The following is a 21,311-nucleotide window of genomic DNA, read 5'->3' as shown; positions in this document are numbered from 1 at the left end:
TCCCCTCCCCTCCCGTGTTTCTCCCCCAGCTTCTCTATAAACTCCCGGCTAGCCAGTTCTCTAGGGAACTTGAACGCCACGACCGATGACCCTGAGAACAAAAAGACAGCCTCACCCACCAAGGCAGCCTTCATAGCCAGCCCGTTCACCAGCTTCTTGAATGGCAGCTCCCAGCCACCTGGCAGAAATTACCCCGAGCTCAACAACAACCAGTACACCAGAAGCAGCAACAGCAGCAGCAGCGGTCTTGGGGGCAACCTGAATAGCTCCCCAGGCCCCCTGAGCGCCAAGCCCGAGGAGCACACTACCATCCATAGACCCTCCTTCTCCGGGGGGCTCTCTTCCTCCTCAGTGAGATTCCTGAGCCGTTCTATCCCCGTAAGTTCACAGACACCACCTCTTGGTCCTCAGAACCCTGAATGCAACTTCTGTGCCTTGCCTTCCCAGCCGAGGCTGCCACCAAAGAAATTTAATAGTGCCGAGGAGGCCTTCTGATCGACGCCTTTCCTCTCTGTTGTGCAACTGCCCATGCGCTACATTCTGCTGGCTCCTCTTCGAGTAAATGCCGAGTTTCAACCGGGTTATCCTCCTTTCTTCTTTTTCTTCCTCTCCCCGGTGAGGTGGGTTTTTCTTTAAAAGGGAGAGAGCTTTCGTTCCATGGGTCGCGGACACCAAAGGCTTTGCTACTTTTCGGTTACGTTTCCCAAGCATTCTGAGTATCTGGTACCAGGAAAAGGCGCTCGATCCATGGCGTTGGTTTTGCTCAGGTGATGTGTTGAGAATGTTTCCCTACTCCCCAAGGTCAGGATTTGGGGCGTGCAGGAACTCTGTCTCCCCACAGCTGAGCACCAGGCCTCCTGCAGGGAACTGACCCACAGTTCTTTGAAGTGGCAAATGAAGGAGCTAATAAGAGGTCAGAGAGAGGTGGGTGGCAACCTGGACTGCCAAGGTTGGAGCAGGTAGTCTCTAGGAAGACATTTAAAATTAGCTACCTCTCTTCTAGAGGCAAATGATTTTTTTGTGTGTGTGCCAGAGATCTTTATTTAGACACCAGATTTCCTTTTTACTAGCCCCATTGGACTGAAAAAAACTTTTGGTCAAGTCTTTAAAAATTTAATAATTTGATTAAATTTGTCAAGAGGTGTTGATATCCATAGGATGTGAATTTAATTAGGAGAGGGGAAAAGGACAAATAGAGCTATACCCAACAAAAGGAGAAGGTGAGATAGTGGGTCTGTTGGTTGCACTCTGGGCAGGAGCGAGCCTGGTTCCCTGGGAAGGCTCTGTCTGTGTTCTGCCATGCAGCTGCTCTTTAGTCGTTTGCTCAGCCAATCAGCAGGGTTGAAGAGGAGAGGAAGGAAAGGGCTGGCGGGTGGCCCACTCAGCAAATCACAGCATCTGTGGTTTTATGCTGGGACCCAGTTTCCTTAGCCTGTATGAGGTTGTTCCCTACGATGAGAACTGAGTGATGCAGTGTGTGTGTGTGTGTGTGTGTGTGCACGTGCACACTTTCATGTGTAGGTTCTCTAGATTCATCTTTCCTACAAGCTTCCTTTCAAAAGTTGTTTTTTTCTACATTCCATATGCAATTCTCGCATGTATAAATTTCCATGTCTGATTTTTATTTCTATGAAAAATTTCACCATTATCTAAAAATTTTAACCTTTACATTTATTTTATGTGTACAAACACATTTCCTGTATGTATATGTGTATGTATGTGCACCATGTGCATGTAGTGCCTGCAGAGGCCAGAAGAGGGCGTCTCATCATTATTTTAGATTCTGTTATAGATCAGGGTTCCAATTAGCTATCTACCCACTCTTTGACCTGGTTCTGATCTGGTTTATATACACTGAGATTTGTGTCATAAATATGGAAATCCATGGGTCGGGTAGGGCTGGGTGGAGGTAGGGGTTGCAGGGTGGGCACTAGCTATGAAAGGACAGAGTATTTAAACTTTCACACTGTGTCCACACCTCTTGGACTTGACAGAATGAACTGGGTTCTGCCAATGTTTTCACACATAGTTTTGTAGATCAGCCTCTTTAGAACTGACTGCGGATCTTTGTATTTCCAGGAAAAGTGTTATATAAATAATTATACAAACAGCTCATAGATTACACTGCTAAAGGCTTGTGCCATCCACTCTTAAAGTTCGATGCCAGAAGCATCAGTGAATTGACAGTCTTATATTCTGTGCTCCCTAGTTAGTAGGGAGAAGTGGGCTACCCATTCTCCTCGGCTAACTGGAGCCTGGGGGAAAAGGTGGGGTTCTTTACACAACACTGATTTTTCCTGCACCCCATGATGTCTCCCTAAGTGAGCTTTGGCCTCATTCCACACTTAGCTGCTTCTTTTTCCCTTCCTCCTCCTCCACATCCTGCTTTTTGGCTGGAATACGGTGACTTTCCAGTAATTATAAAATATAGGCAACTGAGTTGCCACTACCCCCGCTTCTTCCTTTGTTGCTGCATTGTAAAGAAAGGCGTTTATGATCAAAATCGGCAGTATGGCTGCCCTTTCCTCCCCCTCAACCCGAGAGGAAGGGAGAAGCAAGCAGGCCCCCTGCATAGACCTCCCTTCCTTTATGTTTGCCTCAGGAGCCTTCTGTGAACCCCTGTATGTGAAGGCTTAAGTCCGCCCTTCATGACTAGCTGGTAGCAAGTCAAAGGAACATGGAAGGTCCCACTTCATGCTGTGATAAGGAGGGGCTCAGAACTGCCCGCCTTCAGGGTGCGCGGCGAAGCTTTTCTGTGGGACTGGCCTTTTGCCAGTCGGTGCGGAAGCTCAAGCAGTGCAGGACCCAAGAACAAGGAGAACAGACTCACTCAACACAAGTGTTTTAGGGGACATCAAGCACTTGCCTCTGCAAACACAAGGGCCTGAGTTCAAATCCCTGGAGCCCATGTACGGCTGGACCGCAGTGCACGTCTGTAACCTCGGTGCTCCTGTGGTGAGAGGGGAGACAGATGGGAATTTCCAGGAGCTTGCAGGCTAGCTAGCCTGGCCTCCACATCCCAGTGACATATGACAAAGAGGCTCTGTCCCCAACCCAAGGTTGTCCCCTGACTTCCACGCGCACACCATGGCATGCACATCCCACTCCACCACACACAGCCCGCTTTGAAACTTCTTTGGTAAGAAAATGGAGTCTGCGTGGTAGTCGCCTCCCTGTACCTTTAAGAAAGACCCAGAAATTCTTGGGGGATGGGTGTTTAGAGGGAGTCTAATATTTTAAAAGCTACAATTAGCATCTCTTTTGAAAGCTGCAATTGCTCTCTCACTTTTTTTTTGCTGCAGCTCAGCCCCCAGAAAAATGTAAAAGTGATTTCCTTGTTCTGTCATTAAAATTCTTTAACACGGAAAACAGGAATAAATGTTAAGGCACCCTTGTGGTTGCGGTGAAATGCTGAGAGGTAGTCAGATTTCAGCTTTATTATCTTGACCTCTTGGATTCGTCTTGTCTCTCTACCGTCCAGTGCAAAAGCACACGGCTTCCCGTTTGGTGACCTCCTTACTGCAGAAATCAGTTTGATTCCTGACTGAGAAGTTTTCGAGTGCTTTGAGAAATGGGGGGGCATGTGACGAGGGTGTGGGTGGGGTGGAAGTGTTTCATTAAGTTGAAATTGCTTGTGGTATCTGTCTTGAAGATTTGCGCGGTTATATTTTTAATGACACTTTTCACTGAACTGCTATTCGTCACCCTGTCCTTACCTGACCCCCAAGCCTGTGTTCCGGCAAGATGTTTCCCCCCTATAAGCTGTCCTGTATCCCACTTTGGTCCTCCATGTTGCACTCCTCAGGATGGTGGGTTTGTCCTGTAGGCTCTAAGCACTGTGGGAGCGGAGATGGTGGTACCTTGATTTCCATGGTTACATGCCTGGACCCTGTTATACAGTAGGCACTCAGCAGGCGTAGATTGATTGGATAAAAGGATGGATGGATGTTCAAATGAATGAGTACGGTAAGAATGATTACTTCTGTTTTATGTATAGAAATCTCAAGGGGGCAGAGATATTAAATTTTTGCCCAATATTGTCCTGCAAAGAGACAACAGTATCATAATTTGAACCCAGGGCAGCTGAAATCCCCCAAACACAGTATTTTGATGGCTTTATGCTGTGTATATACTGTTACAGGGGGATTAAAAGCTAGAGCTTTCGATGATAGGTAGTTAAACAACATTTCATTTTCCCCCCAATAGGCCAGGGAAACTGAGGAATGGCTAGTGTTTTAGTCATTTGGGCCGGGGGCGGGGGATCCTAGTGAAGGCAGGAAGGCGGGGAATGGCCGCTCTATGCAATGGGGAGAAGTGGGGACAAAGTCACACCTGACTCTTGTAGTTGAGTTCTTAGGTTCTGAAAAGAAGTTTACCTGGGTGCAAATTCTGTTTCGGACACCTTTTTTTTTAATGGACGTATTTGGCAGCTCATTTAACTTCTCTGCGCCTCTGGGAAAAGTTGTAATTATAATGATCAGGGGCAAATCAAATTTTCTTGCTTGTGTGAAGCTTGAACAATATTTCAGGACTGTTTAAGATAAAGGAATATATAAGATTTTTGGTAAATTTTATATAAATATGTGGCTGGTGGTTTACAGGATGTTGGAGCTGATGTTACCATGTCCCCATTGTAGTAGTCAAATGGCTACAGTGTTTGAGAAAAATCCCACGAAGTGTCATGCAATTGCTTATCAATATTGCTTGGTGGTTGTCAGCTATTATTGCTAGTATTGCTGAGCATTCTCGGGACAGCTGCAGGCCCGCATGGCTGAAGACCAGGCTGGGAGGTTAAGTTTAAGCCAAACTGGGAAGTAGAAGTAGGGTAGGAGGTGTGGGGGCTTTCAGACAAGAAGGAATTGATGTTTCAGTTGTACAACTAATGCTTTTAAAGTATTGATTATATATTTTTTCTTTTGAGAGAGGTTTCTTTCACTGTATATCCATGGCTGATCTGGAACTCGTTTTGTAGACCAGGCTAGCCCGAGACTCATCTGTCTCTGCCTCCTGAATGCTGAGATTGATGGCATGTGCCACCATGTCCAGGTTAACTTTTCAGTATGCAAAGGAATGGGTTTTGTTGTGACATTTGTATGTGTCTATTTCTGTACTTTGCTCACCTTCACGCCCTCGCCACGCCTCCTTGTTCTCCCTCCTTCCTTCCTCCGCTTTCCTTCTTCCTTTCGAGAGGATAAGATGTCCCTTATAGCCTCGTCAACTTTTGTTACTTTTTGTTTTCTTGATGACAGTCATTCTGACTGATGGTGTCTCAATGTAGTTTTGATTGTCATTTATGTGATGACACACATTTCATGTATGTCTTGTCTTTTGCATTTTTTTTTTTGAGAAATGTCTGTATTGTTCATTTGTCCCTTTTCCTGATTGGATACTTTAGGCTTTTCTGGTTTTTCTTTTTTGTTGCATGTTTCTGGATATGGAACCCCTGTCAGATGTATAGCTGACAAAGATTTTCTCCCTTGCTGCAGGTTCTGTTTCTTTTTTCAGTGCAAAACTCTTTAGTTTCATGCAGTTCCAATTGTCAATTTGCCTTTTCCCCTGAGCTATTCTTTTCAGAATGCCCTTGACTATGCCTGTGGAAAGATCTGATGGAGATGCTTTCTGCACCTGTGTGGAAGGCCACTCCTGGTGGAATACCAGAAGCGAGGAGACCCGTCAGAGCCCTCTGTCATGCTTAATGCCTGTGTATGTATGGTATGTTTGTGTGGGCACACATGTGCCATAGCATTTGTGTGTGGAGGTCAGGGGACAACTCCACAAACTTGGGTCTCTCTTCCTTTCTGTGTGTCCTTGGGATTGAACTCAGGCCATCTCTCTTAGCCCTATATTTAGTAAATGAAAACTTAATCACCTCAAAAAATTAGAGTCCTTAACTAGACACTTTTAATTTATTTATTTTATTTTATTTTATTTTTGGATTTTCGAGACAGGGTTTCTCCGTAGCTTTTGGTTCCTGTCATGGAACTAGCTCTTGTAGACCAGGCTGGCCTCGAATTCACGGAGATCCGCCTGCCTCTGCCTCCCGAGTGCTGGGATTAAAGGCGTGCGCCACCACTGGCTAGGCACTTTTAAAAATGATGTTCAAGCATGCAGCATTGTAAAACAGTGTGTGTTGTTATTTTAAAGAATGTACATGTTCAGTCACAAGATTTCAAGAAATTGTCCTTTTCTGTTTGGGGCTTCACATTATTGCCGCTTTGTGGGGACATCCCTTCAGAGCAAGAGGCTGAAGCACTGGCTGTCGGACTCCTAAATTTGACGAGCGTTTAGTGAGATGCTTCCCTGCAATTAGATCTTCTGGAAACTGCTTTGGGCATCACATACTGAAAAGTTTTTTTGTTGATTTTTCTAAAATTGTGGCCTCCATTGAGCTTCTTAGTTGTCCACGCAAACGTTAATTGTAACGTGTCTCAGGAATACTGCCTTGGTGAAGGCCGTAGGTTCCATCAGTAAGGGCACTCATTGTTTCTAGATCATTCCTGGTAATCTTGATTCTGCTGTTTTCTTATTCGCTTTGCTGTGCTGACATCTTTTATGATTTTAACTCATATTTTTACTTTTAGCTCATATTTTATTTATTTTTTATTTTTTTATTTTTATTGAGAAAAGGAAAAAAAAAGTTTTCGCCTTCTCCCAGCCTCCCATTTCCCTCCCCCTCCCCCCTCTCCTCTCCCCCTCCCTCTCCAGTCCAAATAGCAGACAGGGTTCCCTGCCCTGTGGAAAGTCCAAGGTCCTCCCCCCTCCGTCCATGTCTAGGAAGGTGAACATCCAAACTGGCAAGGCTCCCACAAAGCCAGAACATGAAGTAGGATCAAAACCCCGTGCCATTGTCCTTGGCTTCTCATCAGCCCTCATTGTTCGCCATGTTCAGAGAGTCTGGTTTTATCCCATGCTTTTTCAGTCACAGTCCAGCTGGCCTTGGTGAGCTCCCAATAGATCAGCCCCACTGTCTTAGTGGGAGGGTGCACCCCTCGTGGTCCTGACATCCTTGCTCATGTTCTCCCTCCTTCTGCTCCTCATTGGGACCTTGCAGATGTTTTCTATGGTGAGCTGCTTGGTCCCCGCTGGATCTATGCATCTCTTTTGCCCTGCATTGTCCCCAAACGCTGTGGCCTTTTGCATTCTTCCTGCATGGTATTCTCATCCACTCTTGGCGTCAGGAAGATATTTCTCGAAGCCCTCTGCTCTCTTCACCAATTTTTCTTCTTTAAAGATGTCTCTTATCTTCCAGCTCCTCCCTCAACAAACTGAACTCAAGTGCTTTCCCTTTTAGCTTGTGTGTCTGTCAGTGAATATCTAGTACTTTGTTCTTATTGACATAAAGTCTTGGGGTTTTTTATACACGAGCATCGGGATTTATGTATTGTCCATACATATAAATTATCCTAATTTTAAACTTACTTCACAGGGACATCTCATGAGGTTCTTGAATTTCAGAGTTTTTAATATGTTGCTCAGACACATAAAGTAATGGAAAGTTGACAAGCCTACTTGGTTTCAAGCTGGAAGGAAAATTGAAAGGAAAGATATACTTTTGACTTTTCCTCAGTCACTGCCATTGCTGCCTCCTCACTCCCCCATCTCCTCCTTATCTTCCTATTCCCCCTCTCTCCTTACCCCTCCTCCCCCTCCTCTGCACTTCCACCACCCATTTTTGACACAAGGTTTTACTATGTAGCCCAACCTAACCTCAAACTGTCAATTTTTCTGCCATTAGCCTCCCAAGTGGCAGGATGGCAGGCTTGTACCACCATGCCTGTTCCCATGACTAGGGCCCACTCTTGTATTGAGATGGGTAGGGCTTTCCTTTGGTTGTGAACACTCTGGGTGAGCAAACTGAATAGCCAGTGCACCATTAGAGCCTTCTATGGGCTACCACCAGGCAGACTGTAGGTATATTCTAGACATAATTGATACTTAAGTAAGGCTTGGAATAACATAAAAAATTGAATTCCAGACTTGTTCATAACAAGCTGGTGAAAATCTGAGTGATTGGCAAGTACGTTAAAGCATATTCATTGTTAATTTGGAACATTAGTGGTGACAATGATCTGCTATTTATTGATTGATTCAATGACTGCTCCCAGTAAAAATCTCCTTCTTCTCAGTAATGTATAATGGGTTTCCCTAATTTCAGCTTGATTCCCTTTCTCTGTTTTGAAAATAATGACCCCATCTTCACTTTAAATATGATATTTCATCATTGAATCATTGTGAATCGTTTACTAAAATAATAAATGACAAAGTCAAAGTTGAAATTTATTAAATATTTTGAATTTATGTTTATTTGGTTGAATGTTAGTGAATGTAATAGTGAAGATGATTCTAGATTCCTAAAGTTCTATTGTCTTTAAATTGCTGTGATTATTTTTCACCCCTATCTTTGTTCTGGCCTTGCTTTGGAGTGATGCATTTTCTTTCAGTGGAGAGACATGAGACGCTGGTAATAGTAAGAACGTGAACTCCGTCCCTGCATTAAATCATAGCTTTGGCATTTGCTCAACACTGCTGCCCGTTTGGTCCCCTCTCAACGGACCTGGGCATTTTATTTGTGAAGATATCCCATTGTTTCATGGCCAGCAAGGTGCAGGCGATGTCTTTAGGTTTGCATGCAGCTTTTTCTGTAGTGTTTGCAGATGTACCGAGCTGTAATTTCAGTCTCCGGTGCTAAACAATGCTTTACATTAACTGTCTTGATAAAGCCTGCCAGCTATTTTCGTCTCACCATTTGATAGCACTTTTCAAATACAAGATTTGCAGTAAGTGGCAAAGTTGATTTAAAAAAAAAGTATGGCGTTGAGGCGGTTTATATTCTCTTAATTGCTTTTAATATGAAACTTAAATTTACTTACTCATTTTTCTCATCCTCTCTTTTTCTTTTTTCTACCTTGTAGTACTGAGGACTGTTTTAGAACCTGTCACACGCTGGGCAAATGCTCTGCCACCAAGTTAGTTATATCTTCAGCACTCTTTTGCTTTGTGTTTTTGGGAGCGGGTCTCACTAAATTGCCTGAGCTGCTCAGAGCTTGCTCTGTAGCTCAGGCAGCCCTTACTTGAACTTGTGATCCTCTAGAGTAGCTGGGATTAATGGTCTGGGCCACCAGACTTGACTGTATCTTTTTCCTTGTATAATAACAACAATACTGTTAGGTTGCAGGAGCCAGGAATAAAAGAAAGTAAGTACTTTTCATATGTATATAAAGTTCAACCAATTAAAAATGTTCTACCTAATGTATAGTATATATCTTCACTCCAGAGCGCAGTATTATTTCCCTGAAGCAGAGTCAGAGACACATTGCTTTCTACCAGTCTCTACGCATCTCCTGGCTTAATTCATCTCCAGGCTCCATTCCTAGTCCTGCCACTGTGTTCCCCCTGCCACCCACCACTTAAAATACCCACTTTCTAATTTAAGACTGTAGCACAATTAATAAAAACCCAGAGACAGATATTGGGGTTCAAGCTGAAGTGCAGAAAAGCAAAACAGTCACGCCACCAGAGAAGTCTTACCTCTACCAAGACTGGGTGACCTGAGCCTCTGCCTCTTCCCATTTTATATTCACCTTTAGTGCTGGGATTAAAGGTGTGAGCCACCAGCACCTGGATCCGTTTCTGCATTGACTTTGGGTAGCCCAGGGTGGCACTGGACACACAGAGATCCATCTACCTCTGTCTCCTGAGTCTTGGGATGAAAGGTGTGCCACCACTGCCTGGCCTCTAGTGGCTTAGTTTTGCTCTCTGCGTTTCAGGCAAGCTTTATTTATTAAAACATAAATAAAATATCACTGCGTAGGACTGTTTCAAAGCCCTGTAGGATGGATTGTGTTGTAAGAAGATTTTTTTTTCCTTTTGCTTTGAAATGTATTAGTTTCCAAACACATCCAGGCATAGACTTAGAACACTCATTGCTATTTGTTCTTCTTGTGTTCTGATGGCTTTATTTTGTTTGTTCGCTATGAAACATTCTCTGCTATCATTTTTTTTAGATGTTACTTTTCTGCCTTCCCTTTGCTTCCTCCCTAAACCTTGGAGAGAGACAGATAAAACCTCCCATCCCAGTGTGCAGCTACCAGCTGAAAGTACACAGCGTGCAGCAGCTATACAGAAGAAAAATGAGTTTGGGAATGTTTATGCGGAAGCCCGTCACTACAGCCTCAATATTTCCGACCTTCTGTTTAATATTTTTAATCCGGAGCCCAAACTAATACTGTGATTGAATTCCTCCTTTGGTTTCCAGGTACTAATTGTCTCTTACAGTGTGTGCTCTCGAGTGTATGCCTGTTTATGGGGTGCAATGCAATGATTTCAATGGCCTCATCTTTTTTAACCTAGCGTCTCTGATTCCTTTGTGGCTATAGCCACATGCTATGGTTTTTTGTTCTCTCTCTATGATCTTGAGGTTCTCAGATGCTCAACCCTCTCCCTGATGCTTTGCATTTCTGTCTAGGAGACTTTGTCTTGGATGTGACTTTGTCAGTTCTCAGTGTCACCTTCCTTCTGTGGTATAGCATTCTAGTTGACAGGTTCACGCTGACTCTGTGTGTGTGTGTGTGTGTGTGTGTGTGTGTGTGTGTGTATCAGTCAGAGGTTGATGTTTGGAGTCTTTGTCATTGTCCACCTTATCTTTTGAGGCAGAGCCTCTCACTGAGACCCTCCCTGATTTGACTGACCGGTCTGTAAGCTCCGGGGATCAGCCTGTGTCTGCCTCCCCAGTCCTTGGGTAGCAGGTATGCACCACTGTGCTCAGCTTCAGTGTGGGCACTGGAGGTCTGAGTTCAGATCTGATGTTTGTATGATAAGCACATTGCTATGGGAGCATTTTAAAAACTTGTCTGCTTTGCTTTTCCTTCATCTAATGAGTTTCTCATCTTATTTTGAAGTTCCATTTCATTTTTTTAATTGATATATTAATTATGTCTATTTATGGCATTCAGTGTGATTATTTTTTTGGCATGCTGTGGTCATATTAGGGTGATTAGCATACCTACTACCTTGGCCATTTATCCTTTCTTGTGAGTTCTGCTGATTTGTGGGGTCTTTTAGTGTAGAAACTGGTCCAAAGGATCCAGGCTCATGTCTTGGTGAGCTGGGCCCAGGCTTTCTTCTCAGGCATGGATGTAGTTCTGAATAAGCCCTGGTCTGTGGATGGTGGCCCGGGCTTCTCCCAGCACCCTTTCCCAGCTGGGAGAGCCTGAGTCAGCCTTGGCTTCATGCCTGGGGATTTTGGCCCATGTGTTCTTGAGAACAGAACAGCTGGCCACCCCTGTTTGTCTCCAACTCTGTAGTCAGTGGCCTACCACTGAGGCTTGGTTTGTTTCCAGGTCGCAAAGATGTTGATCTTGCTTTGCGCCCTGCAGAGGTTTTGCTTTCTTCCTTATATTTTACAAATATTTAATTTGTCCGTGGAGGGGTTTGTTTGGATTAAAGCTTGCTGGTCCATCCTGACGTTAAGTTTGCAACTTTCCATTGTAGGGTCTTTTGAAATTTATCCAATCAACTATTAAAGATCATTGCCCTCTGCTTGTGAGCATTAATCTCCCAATTTTGTCAAGCAGTCCCTCACCTTCTTGGACACCCCCTGCTTCTCCTACCTGCCACTTCTTATGTTCTGTATCCACAACCTAGTCAGCCTTCCTCCTTCCTACCGTCCAGAGTCTCCTGTGCAGCTTTCCTTGGCCACACTTGACTATAGCAATCATGGCCTTTTCTGAAGTCATCCTATTTTTCTCGTTTGTCTACGTCATTCCTCTCTTGTATAGAGAGTTGCTTATCTCATGCTTGTAGACCCTGGATCCCTGCATCCAGCATCCCTGTACCTAGCTCATGGATGTAGTACTGATTGGTAAACCTGAAGTGAGACAGACATATCAGGTAGAAAACATGACATCTAACTTTTGGGTATCTCATATCTAGCTTTGGGATATGTTTACCTATTTGTTGTTGGCTTATTTATTATATATTTTCATAATTTTGCATATTTCTTTCTTTCTTTCAGAAATTTTAAAATTCTCTTTCATTCCCAATTCCCTGACTCCTTTTTTTGTTTTCTCTATTTAAGGCCTATTTTTATTGCAGCCCTCCTCTCATATACGGGAGGCGTTCACGTGGGATGTGTATCCTTGCACAGATAGCACATTGTTATAAAGCCTTTGAGTCTGCCACAGCTGCCACTAGACCCCGTCAGTTCTTCCCACGAAGTACCTGTTGTCCAGTGTCCTTCCATCCTTACCTCTGCTATGAGAGTTGATCTTCACGAACTATTATAGACCCTCTGTACTTTCTTCTGTCACAAGCAATTCTTGCCTCTAATTTTTCATATGCTATTGTCCATATTAGTTTCTAAAACAGAGTTGATCAAGTTGTATTCATTTGGCATTGTTCAAGGGTTCTGTCTATCTATAGAGATAAGTCTTGATCTCTTGGCTTGCTGTTCAAGGTTCCTCTCCATCATCCCTATGCCTTGTTGTCTGTGTCCTCTTCAGCGGCTGTACTCGGTGTTTTGGCATCCTTGTATACGTGCCCTGATTGGGCTTGGAGCTGGGGACATGACATTCACTCTGTGATTTTTTTTTCATTTCTGTGACTGGTTTTATATTTCCTGACCTGCTGGCACAAGTTCTTTTGATGGCACACCTGTGCCTGATCCAGGTAGAAAGGCTTTTTGCTCCTCAACTCTCATACAGTAGTTCACACACCTGTCACTCACAGTCACGTATCCAAGATTTTCTGTCCTCTGCTGGCTTTTGAACTGCTCAGTGCATCTTTGTTTCCCGAAGCTCCACAATATGGGGAGTGCCTAGTCAGTTGTATCGAACTGAAAGTCGGGTGCTATCTGTGCTCATGCTAAAAAGCAGATGAGTGTAGAAGGTCACATACCCCTGTTAGCCTTGCTCGTGAGTGAAACACTAGTCAAAAGAAAACCAAGTTTTCAGTTTAACGTTAATATACAGTAATCTGGAAGCTGCCTATTTTTTTTTTGGAGGAATATGGCTTTGCTAAGGTAGACAATAAATTTGAAACGAGCTTGCATCAATATAATTTTGGTGTTCGAATGAACTGAAAACACTCATGTCACGGTTGACTTAGTCAAGCAGGGTGTCAACAATCTGTCATCTAACAATTGAACTCTTTGTGATTGTTGAAAAGCCTATATTAAATTCTTCCAGAAAAGAAGACTCTATTAAAAGCCATGTAGGAAGGTAAAAGAATATTTTACATCATGTTTTAATTAGCCAGAATTGTCTTGTTACATCTTGGGGCTCTAGGAATACATAAAGGACACAAGGAAACTATATATACCCTTTTCAAAGCCGATTTTTATCACAGCAATTTAGGCTTTTTGTGTTGACATGGTGACCACAAAGCCTTCTCCAGTGGTGTTTCGACTACAATCCCCGAAAAGTTTGCATTGCGTCGCTGGAAATGAGCTCTTTAAAGTGTGGAGAAGCCACATTTGTGGAAATATGTATCGGTGTGCACATTCTGTGTGTTAATTCTTAAGCAGTATAAAAAAGGCTCAAGCGATTATAGAGACATGAAAAGGATATAAGAGGGGAACATAAAGGGAGCTGTAGATTAAAATTCCCCTGGTGTTCACTTGTTCAATACTTTGTATGCAAGAGTATAAAATAAAACCCCCTATTACCAAATGTGTAGTTATCTTAATTACCTAAAATGTTAAACTAAACTCCTTTCTTTGCTTTGTTTTTGGCTCTATAGTTGTAATTCATACTGGGGAAAACAAACAGACCAGGCTTTTCTTTCTTAAGAGACTCGGGGAAATAGATAAATAGAAATTCAGACTAGCAAAAGGGCCACACAGAAAGGCTCTGACTTCCCGGGAGCTAACCTTGAGAGCATCTGTAGAGAGCATTTGTAACCACTGGAGCAGAAGATACCTCCTTACCTATCTACTGTCAAGGTGCTAATCTTCTGTCATTTTCTTATTTGTTGCTTTTGACAGCCAGCTTATGGCTGTATTTACTGTCTGTACTGTAAGTATATCTATAATTATGAGACATTTTTCTGCCACAGCTAAGTAGCTGGGTTGTTTAAGAAAGAAACATTCCCCCCCCCCAGAAGCGCTGAAACTTTAAAGTTAATATGTACATCTGCCAATCTGCCAAAACAGATTAGAAACAAATCCCCAGAACAGAACAAGCCATCTTGATCTCTTTACCTAACACTTTGTTTTATATCAATCTTTCCCTACTTTCAGGGAAAGAGACTCCTGGGGGGAAGCTCGTATTTTGACATAAAACTCTTTGAGGCTGAAAACGCCAAGCAATTAATTTTAACCTTGCTTCCCAGGTCAAACATTGCTGCATTATTTTATGGTATCCATACTGGAACAATGCCATGTATTCATAATAGACTTGATCTAGTCTGAGAGCCTCGTAGAACTTACCGATCAAATGAGCTCCAGATTAAATGTCAGTTATATAAAACACTTGTGAGCATAAAATAATTTTTATGCTTCAGGTCTCATGACCACCTCCATTATCTTCATCATTATCTTTATTTATTTATTCTTGAGGCAATGACATTGACACATGGAAGCATCAAAAACGCCGAGCAAACAGAATTAAACCATTATTTAGCCAGAATACTCCAAGTATGGATTTGCTTTTGAGATAGGGTCTCTCTGTGTTGTCCTGGCTGTTGTGGAACTCACTGTGTAGACCAGCCTTTCCTCTAATTCATGGAGATTCTCCTGCCTCTGCCTCCCTGGTTCTGAGATTAAAGGCGTGGGCCACCACATCTGGCCATGGGAATGTTTTTATAATGATTCCTTTTTTATTCAGTTCTGATGAAAAAGAATTTCAAAACATACTATCTCTTTTAATGTGATACATGTAATACCTGTTTTAATTCGTGTAACTGTGCTCTTATCAGGGTGAAAGAGCCTGCTAGCTGGAAGAGGTAGTAATCACAGGATAAATGTTTGCCAGGCTCCCGGGCTTCAGACTCCATGACGGACTAGTTGAGCAATCTGGGGCAAATAACTTCACTGCTGTGTGCCACACTTTCCTCATCTGGGAAACGGGCAGTGTGAAGGATTTATTGAGTAAATACATAAAAGATGTCTAAACTGTGTCTGACATATAGAAAGGTACTCAGTGAACATCTCAGAATAGACGGCCTGCCAAGTAATGTATCTAATTTATTAAGAACTCCAAATGGTTTCTTCTTCATCTGGTTTAGTAAAGTTAATAGTAATTATAGTGTTTTTCAGATACAAAGTACATTTTTATTATAAAAATTAAAACTCTAATAGCTGGCTACTATCTTTGCTACATAATACTGGTTGAGCATCTCTCATCTGAAATGATTTTGAATTTTATTTGCATACACACACACACACCCATATCCACATTATGCTTACTGGAGTCCGCATATGACCAGATTATGTTTGCGCTACAGCTTACGGATATAGTGTGAAGGTAATATCGTGCACTTTTGATGTCGTTTCTTTGTTTCTTGTGCCTCTATGTTGACTTCCTCACCATATGAGGCCCCTGTGGAGTTGTTGTTTATGTTTAGTAGTTGTATATTTTGAAGTCTTTGGAGTTTGGCTCGCACTTCTGCGCCATACAGACAGTTGGAAGACCTTCTGTATAGTTGGTTGTCCTGCAGGTACCTATACAAGAAGCCTGAAGTCATGCTTTGCTATGGTGTGCATTCAATTAAACTAGCAGCTGAGGCAGCTTTAGGCATCCATCATCTGTGCTGAGATCCCACTGCAGTGTACAGGAGGCTTTTCTTCAAGGTCTCCATGGAGCACAGGGGGACCCGAGAGTGCACGAACCTGATCTCATTCCGCAGGCACCCAGTGCTTTGGAATCTCTTGTTTACTGCCATACACTGTTCCTCCTCTAGAGAAAAGGCCTTGGGAGCGTTAGCTGCGATTTCTTGAAATCAGCGTGTCTTGTAGACTCTGTCCGGTGTTTCTCTTTCCCCTTTAGTCTTTTTCATTAAGGAGTTTTATTTTTAGACTGAGAATAAAAGGAAGTTAATTTCTTACAAAACACTGAAGTTGCAGTAACTCGCTAAACCATTTTTACTGATCTTTGATTGTATTCTTTTAGCTTTCCCTTCTACCCTATGAAGAAAGAAACCGTGGGATATTATCTGTTCCGAGAACCTTAGCATTTTCCTCCCACTCTGACTAATATTTCTATAGTAGTATTATATTATATTAATATTATATTATTACTAATATTTCTATAATATTAGTATAATATTGTCAAACAAGTGAATTGGCAGGACCAAAGGTCCTGCTTTGGCCTAATTTGTTTGCAACGCTCTGCAGAGCCATTTTAGCAGCGTAAGAGAGCAAACTGGATGTGGAAAACACGAAGCAGGAGGGACCGTGGCAAACTATGTTTAAGGCTGGACTGAATCCCAGGGTCTGTGGGCCTTTGCTATACAAAAGCAGAAGCTTTAGCGGGGAGACCAGTGAATGCATACTGCATGTGAGTAACAGAAATCGGAGGTATTCTAAATTATTTCCGCTTTCCAGATCAGGGAGTTAGGAAATGAAAACTATAAATACACACCTGGGTTCATGAGATGCACCTGATGATGTCTGAAGGAAGTTTCCTTTACAGCTGTTTGCTGTGCTCTCCGCTGACTGGGAACTGACGAAGCCTGGAGTCTCTAGGAGGGGTATGCCAGTGCAACTGTGCTGTTGTAACTTTGTAAGCCTTTTAAGGAGCCCTAATCTCTGTTGGTGAGAGCGTTGGCAACTTTTCTAATTGGAGTAAAAGCCCAAGGTGAACGTTCTGGAATGCACAGGGTCTATAATGCACAGGTGTGGTGTCCTTGCTGCCAGGGAGACACTTCACTGGCTGTGCCTCTGACTCTGAAGTTTCCAGACTTCAGGAGATGCAGGGGATGCGGGGCAGGGTGAGCAGTTTGGGCAATAATTACCAATATAGCTACTGCTTAGCACGTGGGTTTGATAACATTAGCCCCCACCCCACAGGAATTCCCTCTGTGAGATCACCACTTATAGTATGTTGCTTAATTCGTATCGTCTCCCTTCTCATTTGAAGCTTTACTATAAGTCAAATCTAAGAAAATCAGCCTGCAAAGACCCTTTTCCCTTCTCTAAGAGTGCTCGACGTTGGGCCTCTTTCGGCCCCGAGAGCCACCCCTCTTCCTTTTCCTCTCGTTCTTTGCTGGTGGTACACAATGTTCATTTTAGACCGTGCACACCGCTATCTTGTTGAAGAAATATCTTCACCTTTATTTCATGTGTTATATCAGCGGGCTTCACCTTTTGTGAAGAAGGATCATAACTGCCACCTTGGGTTAAAAATATTTAGTAAATGGCTATTGATGCAGAATAAAGTTCCATGGGATTTTGAGATGAACAGTTAACTTTATGTTTTCATAAATTCTTTGGAAGCTCTGTGTGTGTGTGTGTGTGTGTGTGTGCACGCATGCGTGTGTGCACGTGTTGCATTACTGATAGCTGTATCATCACCAAACTGGACCAGTCTTGAAATTAGTAAGATCTATTAATAAAATACTCCTGTTAACAAAAGACTGCAGTTTAGATTGAAAAAGTATTGCGAGAAAAGAAAGCATCTTGCAGAGAACCACGTAGGCTTTGTTGCTGTAGGCATTTGATGAGAGGAACCGGGCAAAGGGCTCTTACTGCTCAGAACCGATCTGTCTCCTCTTGTGTCACCACCATGTGCTGCTCAGAGACAACTTTGGTGAGCTTCCTGCTGCTTTTAGACTTCCTGATTGTCTCTGCTGTCCTGGCATTCTGTTGCGTGCCCCTCACCCTCCTCTTATGTCAGTGTCCCTGTCGCTGTGGAAGGATCTGTTTTGTTCATTTCTGCTCACCTGCTGTGCAGTTGTCATAGGACCCTTGTGTTCGCCATGCCTTTGGGTGCTCAGATGAGATTCCAAAGCCAGTTGTGCTTTGTGTTCCCACCATGGAAAAGATTTATAAGGTATTTACTAACTCAGGTGTTCTTAAGGACCGTCTTTAAGTGGCTGCTAATTCTGTTTGATAAGCATGTTCATGCCACTTATGTGTATTAAGTAAAAAAAAAAAATCCAAAGCTTGTTCTCACAGCTCTCAATTAGTTACAACTATCATTTAATATTTCTGAGTCAGAGTCAGTATTATTACACTAAGGCTCAAGAATCAAAGCAAAGGCTACACCTTTACTTTCAATTATTACTTGGTTGTAATCACGATGAAACATGATTAAATCTTTTGAAATAAAAAATGTTCTAACAGCTCCTTCACCTAACCAAATGTCTTGCTTTCTTAGGAGAAGTGCTCTCTCCTCTCTCCTTTGCTTTCTTAGTTCATTTCATGTGTCTTTTACATAACAGACCCGAACTGCCTTGTGTTGAAGGAGGAGGTTGGAGGACGTTTTAGCAGCTTTTACGTGCGATGGTTAACCTCAGCTTGTGTCTCTCCCTACACAGTCCCTTCAGTCTGAATATGTTCATTACTAAGGCCTTGCCACTCCAGCGAAGGCGGTTCCGTTCTTACACATCTGGATGCGCAATGCGGAGGGGAACAGCTGCTTGCCCGGAGGATGTCCCTCTCTTCTGACCCTAGAGAGTGTTAAACACAGCGCCATTGAGAGACTTGAGACCAGAGCACTGGCTAACGACTACTATAAATGCACTGTAATGATCTTAATGGAGGCGTCCATACTTGTAAAGACAGTTTTCATGTTGAATTTGGTATTTTTCAAAGGTTATTTTTAATGTATTTCAGTAATGCATTTGTTACTGCATTTACATGTACAGTGTTACATTATATATGTATCGTGAACTTTATAAAAGACTATTTTGATAATTTTATAAGTATATAAAATTATGTAAAAGCTAGACTATATTTTGATTTAGACTTTTCCTGCTGTTTGCTACCAAAAAAATTGTATTTTAAATTTGTTTGGCTTTAGTATGGCTTTGTCTGTGATGAGTAAAGAATTCTTCCTTACTAAGCGGAAGGAGGGAGCACCTTTTTAGAAAGTGACTTTAAGGCCCCCCCCCCCCCATGAGTTCAGAAGATCAGAGCATTCTCTGCTGAAGTCTGCCTGAACTGGAGTTCATCCAAATTTGTCTCTACCAAGAGTGGCGTTATTTGGTAGGGTTTATTTAGGAAAAAACTTTCCCCCTTCATTTTGTTCTTGAACTGTTTGAGTAGGAGGCTTAAACAAACAAACAAACAAAAAACAAAAACCAAACCAAAACAAAAAAATCCACAAACTTTACCATCTCTTTAAGACCAGAAATCGCTGTGAGTCTCTCCTCAAAGCATGACTTTTTTCCTCTATGAAATGACAGAACATTCCAAATGCTTTATTTTCTTTCCTCCTCTCATGAGTGCTTTTTTTTTTTTTTAAAAAAAATGCCTTAAACCATGTATTTTGCTTATACCTCCTTGTAAATATGCAAAGGAAGGCTACGGATTTTAAGAAACATGCCTACGGTTTGTGAGAACACTCTCAGTTAATGTACAATAATGCTGTTAAAGACCAAAAAGCACTTCAGGAGAGCTAACAACTCCGAACATTCTGCTTTGGGTACGAGGTGATCATTGCCTGGTAAGCAGGCATGGTCTGATGTCAGTTTCAAAGCAATGAAGGAATAAACCGAAGAAAATGCTGCTAAGTCGATCTGTACACTAAAGGAGATAGATTAATGGAGCATACCCCCCATTGTCTAGACACGGGTCTGCCTAGAACCGGATGTCAAAGTGAAAGGGCCCCCGAGGGTACATCCAGCCCTTTCATGCGAGTATGATTCCGTATTTGTTTCCTGAACTCTATGGGCTTCTTGTCTATATGAGATAGGGAGTCTTAGATACTGATTCTCTTCCAGGCTGCTTGAGAATGGGCAAGGGCTAGTTAAACTGATCATGCAAAGTGTTGAGCTATTTATGATGTATTTATTAGGAGGGGGTATCTTCAGACTAGTATATGTACTTCAGCAAGATACCTTGTTCACCTTTTACACTTTTTAAAAGGCATTGGAATGAACGTTTGACTCAGGTTTGTTGGCATCATTCCCCATGACTGCAGTACCAAATAATTGCACTCACCCGATGGAAAGTTGAGTTATATGTTTTTAGAATAAAAAAAAAACAAATAAGAGGAATTAAATTGTTTATCTTTTCTAAAGTTGAAAAGTAAAATATTTTATTATGAGTTATTTTAAAAAGATTCATTGTATAGGAAGAGAATACTATTTCTTTCAAGTTCTCATTGAAAAGTAGTTGCAGCAGCATTTGAGATGTGGGCGAAGAGAGCCGTGCTATCGTTTTTAGTTGTTCTATGAACACCAAGGAGTGCAGCTACTAAAATGATTGTAAAGTTGACTCCTGTAAATTTTCCATAATTACGTGTGTATATACGTCATATGTATCTACATGTGTATGTCTTAAGCTTATCTATACACATGAACATACATAAGGCACACCAAGAAGGGGATGTATATACTCTAGAGATTATATAGCAGAGAGATTCTCCACTTATAATAAAAATGGTTTGCCATGTATTTTGTTATGAATAGTTTGTCTCCCAGAGGATATTTTGTTCTATTTTGAAGTGTAGAAGAATACACTGCTAATAAATAAAAGTTTTACGCAATTTACTCCTGGACATTCATCATTTCGATTTTGAGTTCTCGGTGTCCTTAAGTCTCTTTGTAACTGTAGTTTGGCTCCACGTGGTTGGCTCTCTTTGGCTCCCTTGGGCTCAGCATTCTTGATTTTCAGTTATTTCATCTTGTATTGCTATCCTTATGCCGCTCCCCATGCGCAAGACCACACTTTCAAAGCAACCTTGTTCTTCGGCTCTCACCGACATCAGAGGAGATTGGGTTCCTCTTCTCTCCCTACAGCTCTGAACTGTGCTGTTAACACAATACCTCTCGGGACCCAAGCTGTGCCTGCTGTGCCGTTCGCAACTGTCAACGATGCTTGCGCAGCGTGCTGCACATCTCTTTCTTTCGGAGAAGAATGACCATTTTTCTTTTCCTTATCTTTTTCTTTTTTCACTTTACATACCAATCCAAGTTGCCCACCTCTCCTCTCCTTCCGCTCCCCCCCAACCCCAACCACATCTATGATCACAATTAGGGTAATCATCAATTTGATTACAGGGGAAGGTCAGTTCAGGCACCCTCTACACTATTGCTAGGAGTCTTAGCTGTGGTCATCCTTGTGGGTTCCTGGAAGTTTCCATAGTATCGGGTTTTTCTCTAGCCCCATAATGGTTCCCTTTATATCTCTTTCCTTGCTTGCCCTCTCT

The 21,311-nt window shown here is 42.4% G+C and overlaps 1 protein-coding gene across 4 annotated transcripts in view; it reads left to right on the top strand.

The window, feature by feature from the left end:
* Positions 1–20,652, top strand: part of Cdc14a (cell division cycle 14A) — a 142,686-nt gene extending 122,034 nt beyond the window's left edge. For 2 of the 4 annotated variants that reach the window (XM_050148033.1, XM_050148113.1), the window contains exon 9: positions 30–1,119. In XM_050148033.1, coding sequence (XP_050003990.1) covers positions 30–495 — 466 coding nt within the window. In that variant the 3' untranslated portion in view covers positions 496–1,119. Of the gene's footprint in view, positions 1–29; positions 1,120–18,474 lie in introns of those variants that run through there. The other 2 variants (XM_050147976.1, XM_050147898.1) reach the window with 2 other exon arrangements.
* Positions 20,653–21,311: the final 659 nt, after the last annotated feature.

The sequence above is a fragment of the Alexandromys fortis genome, unplaced genomic scaffold (assembly GCF_014885135.2).
Source record: "Alexandromys fortis isolate MF-2015 unplaced genomic scaffold, M_Fortis_MF-2015_v1.1 scaffold_19, whole genome shotgun sequence".
NCBI lineage: Eukaryota > Metazoa > Chordata > Mammalia > Rodentia > Cricetidae > Alexandromys > Alexandromys fortis.
This window is presented reverse-complemented; position numbering and strand designations above follow the sequence as displayed.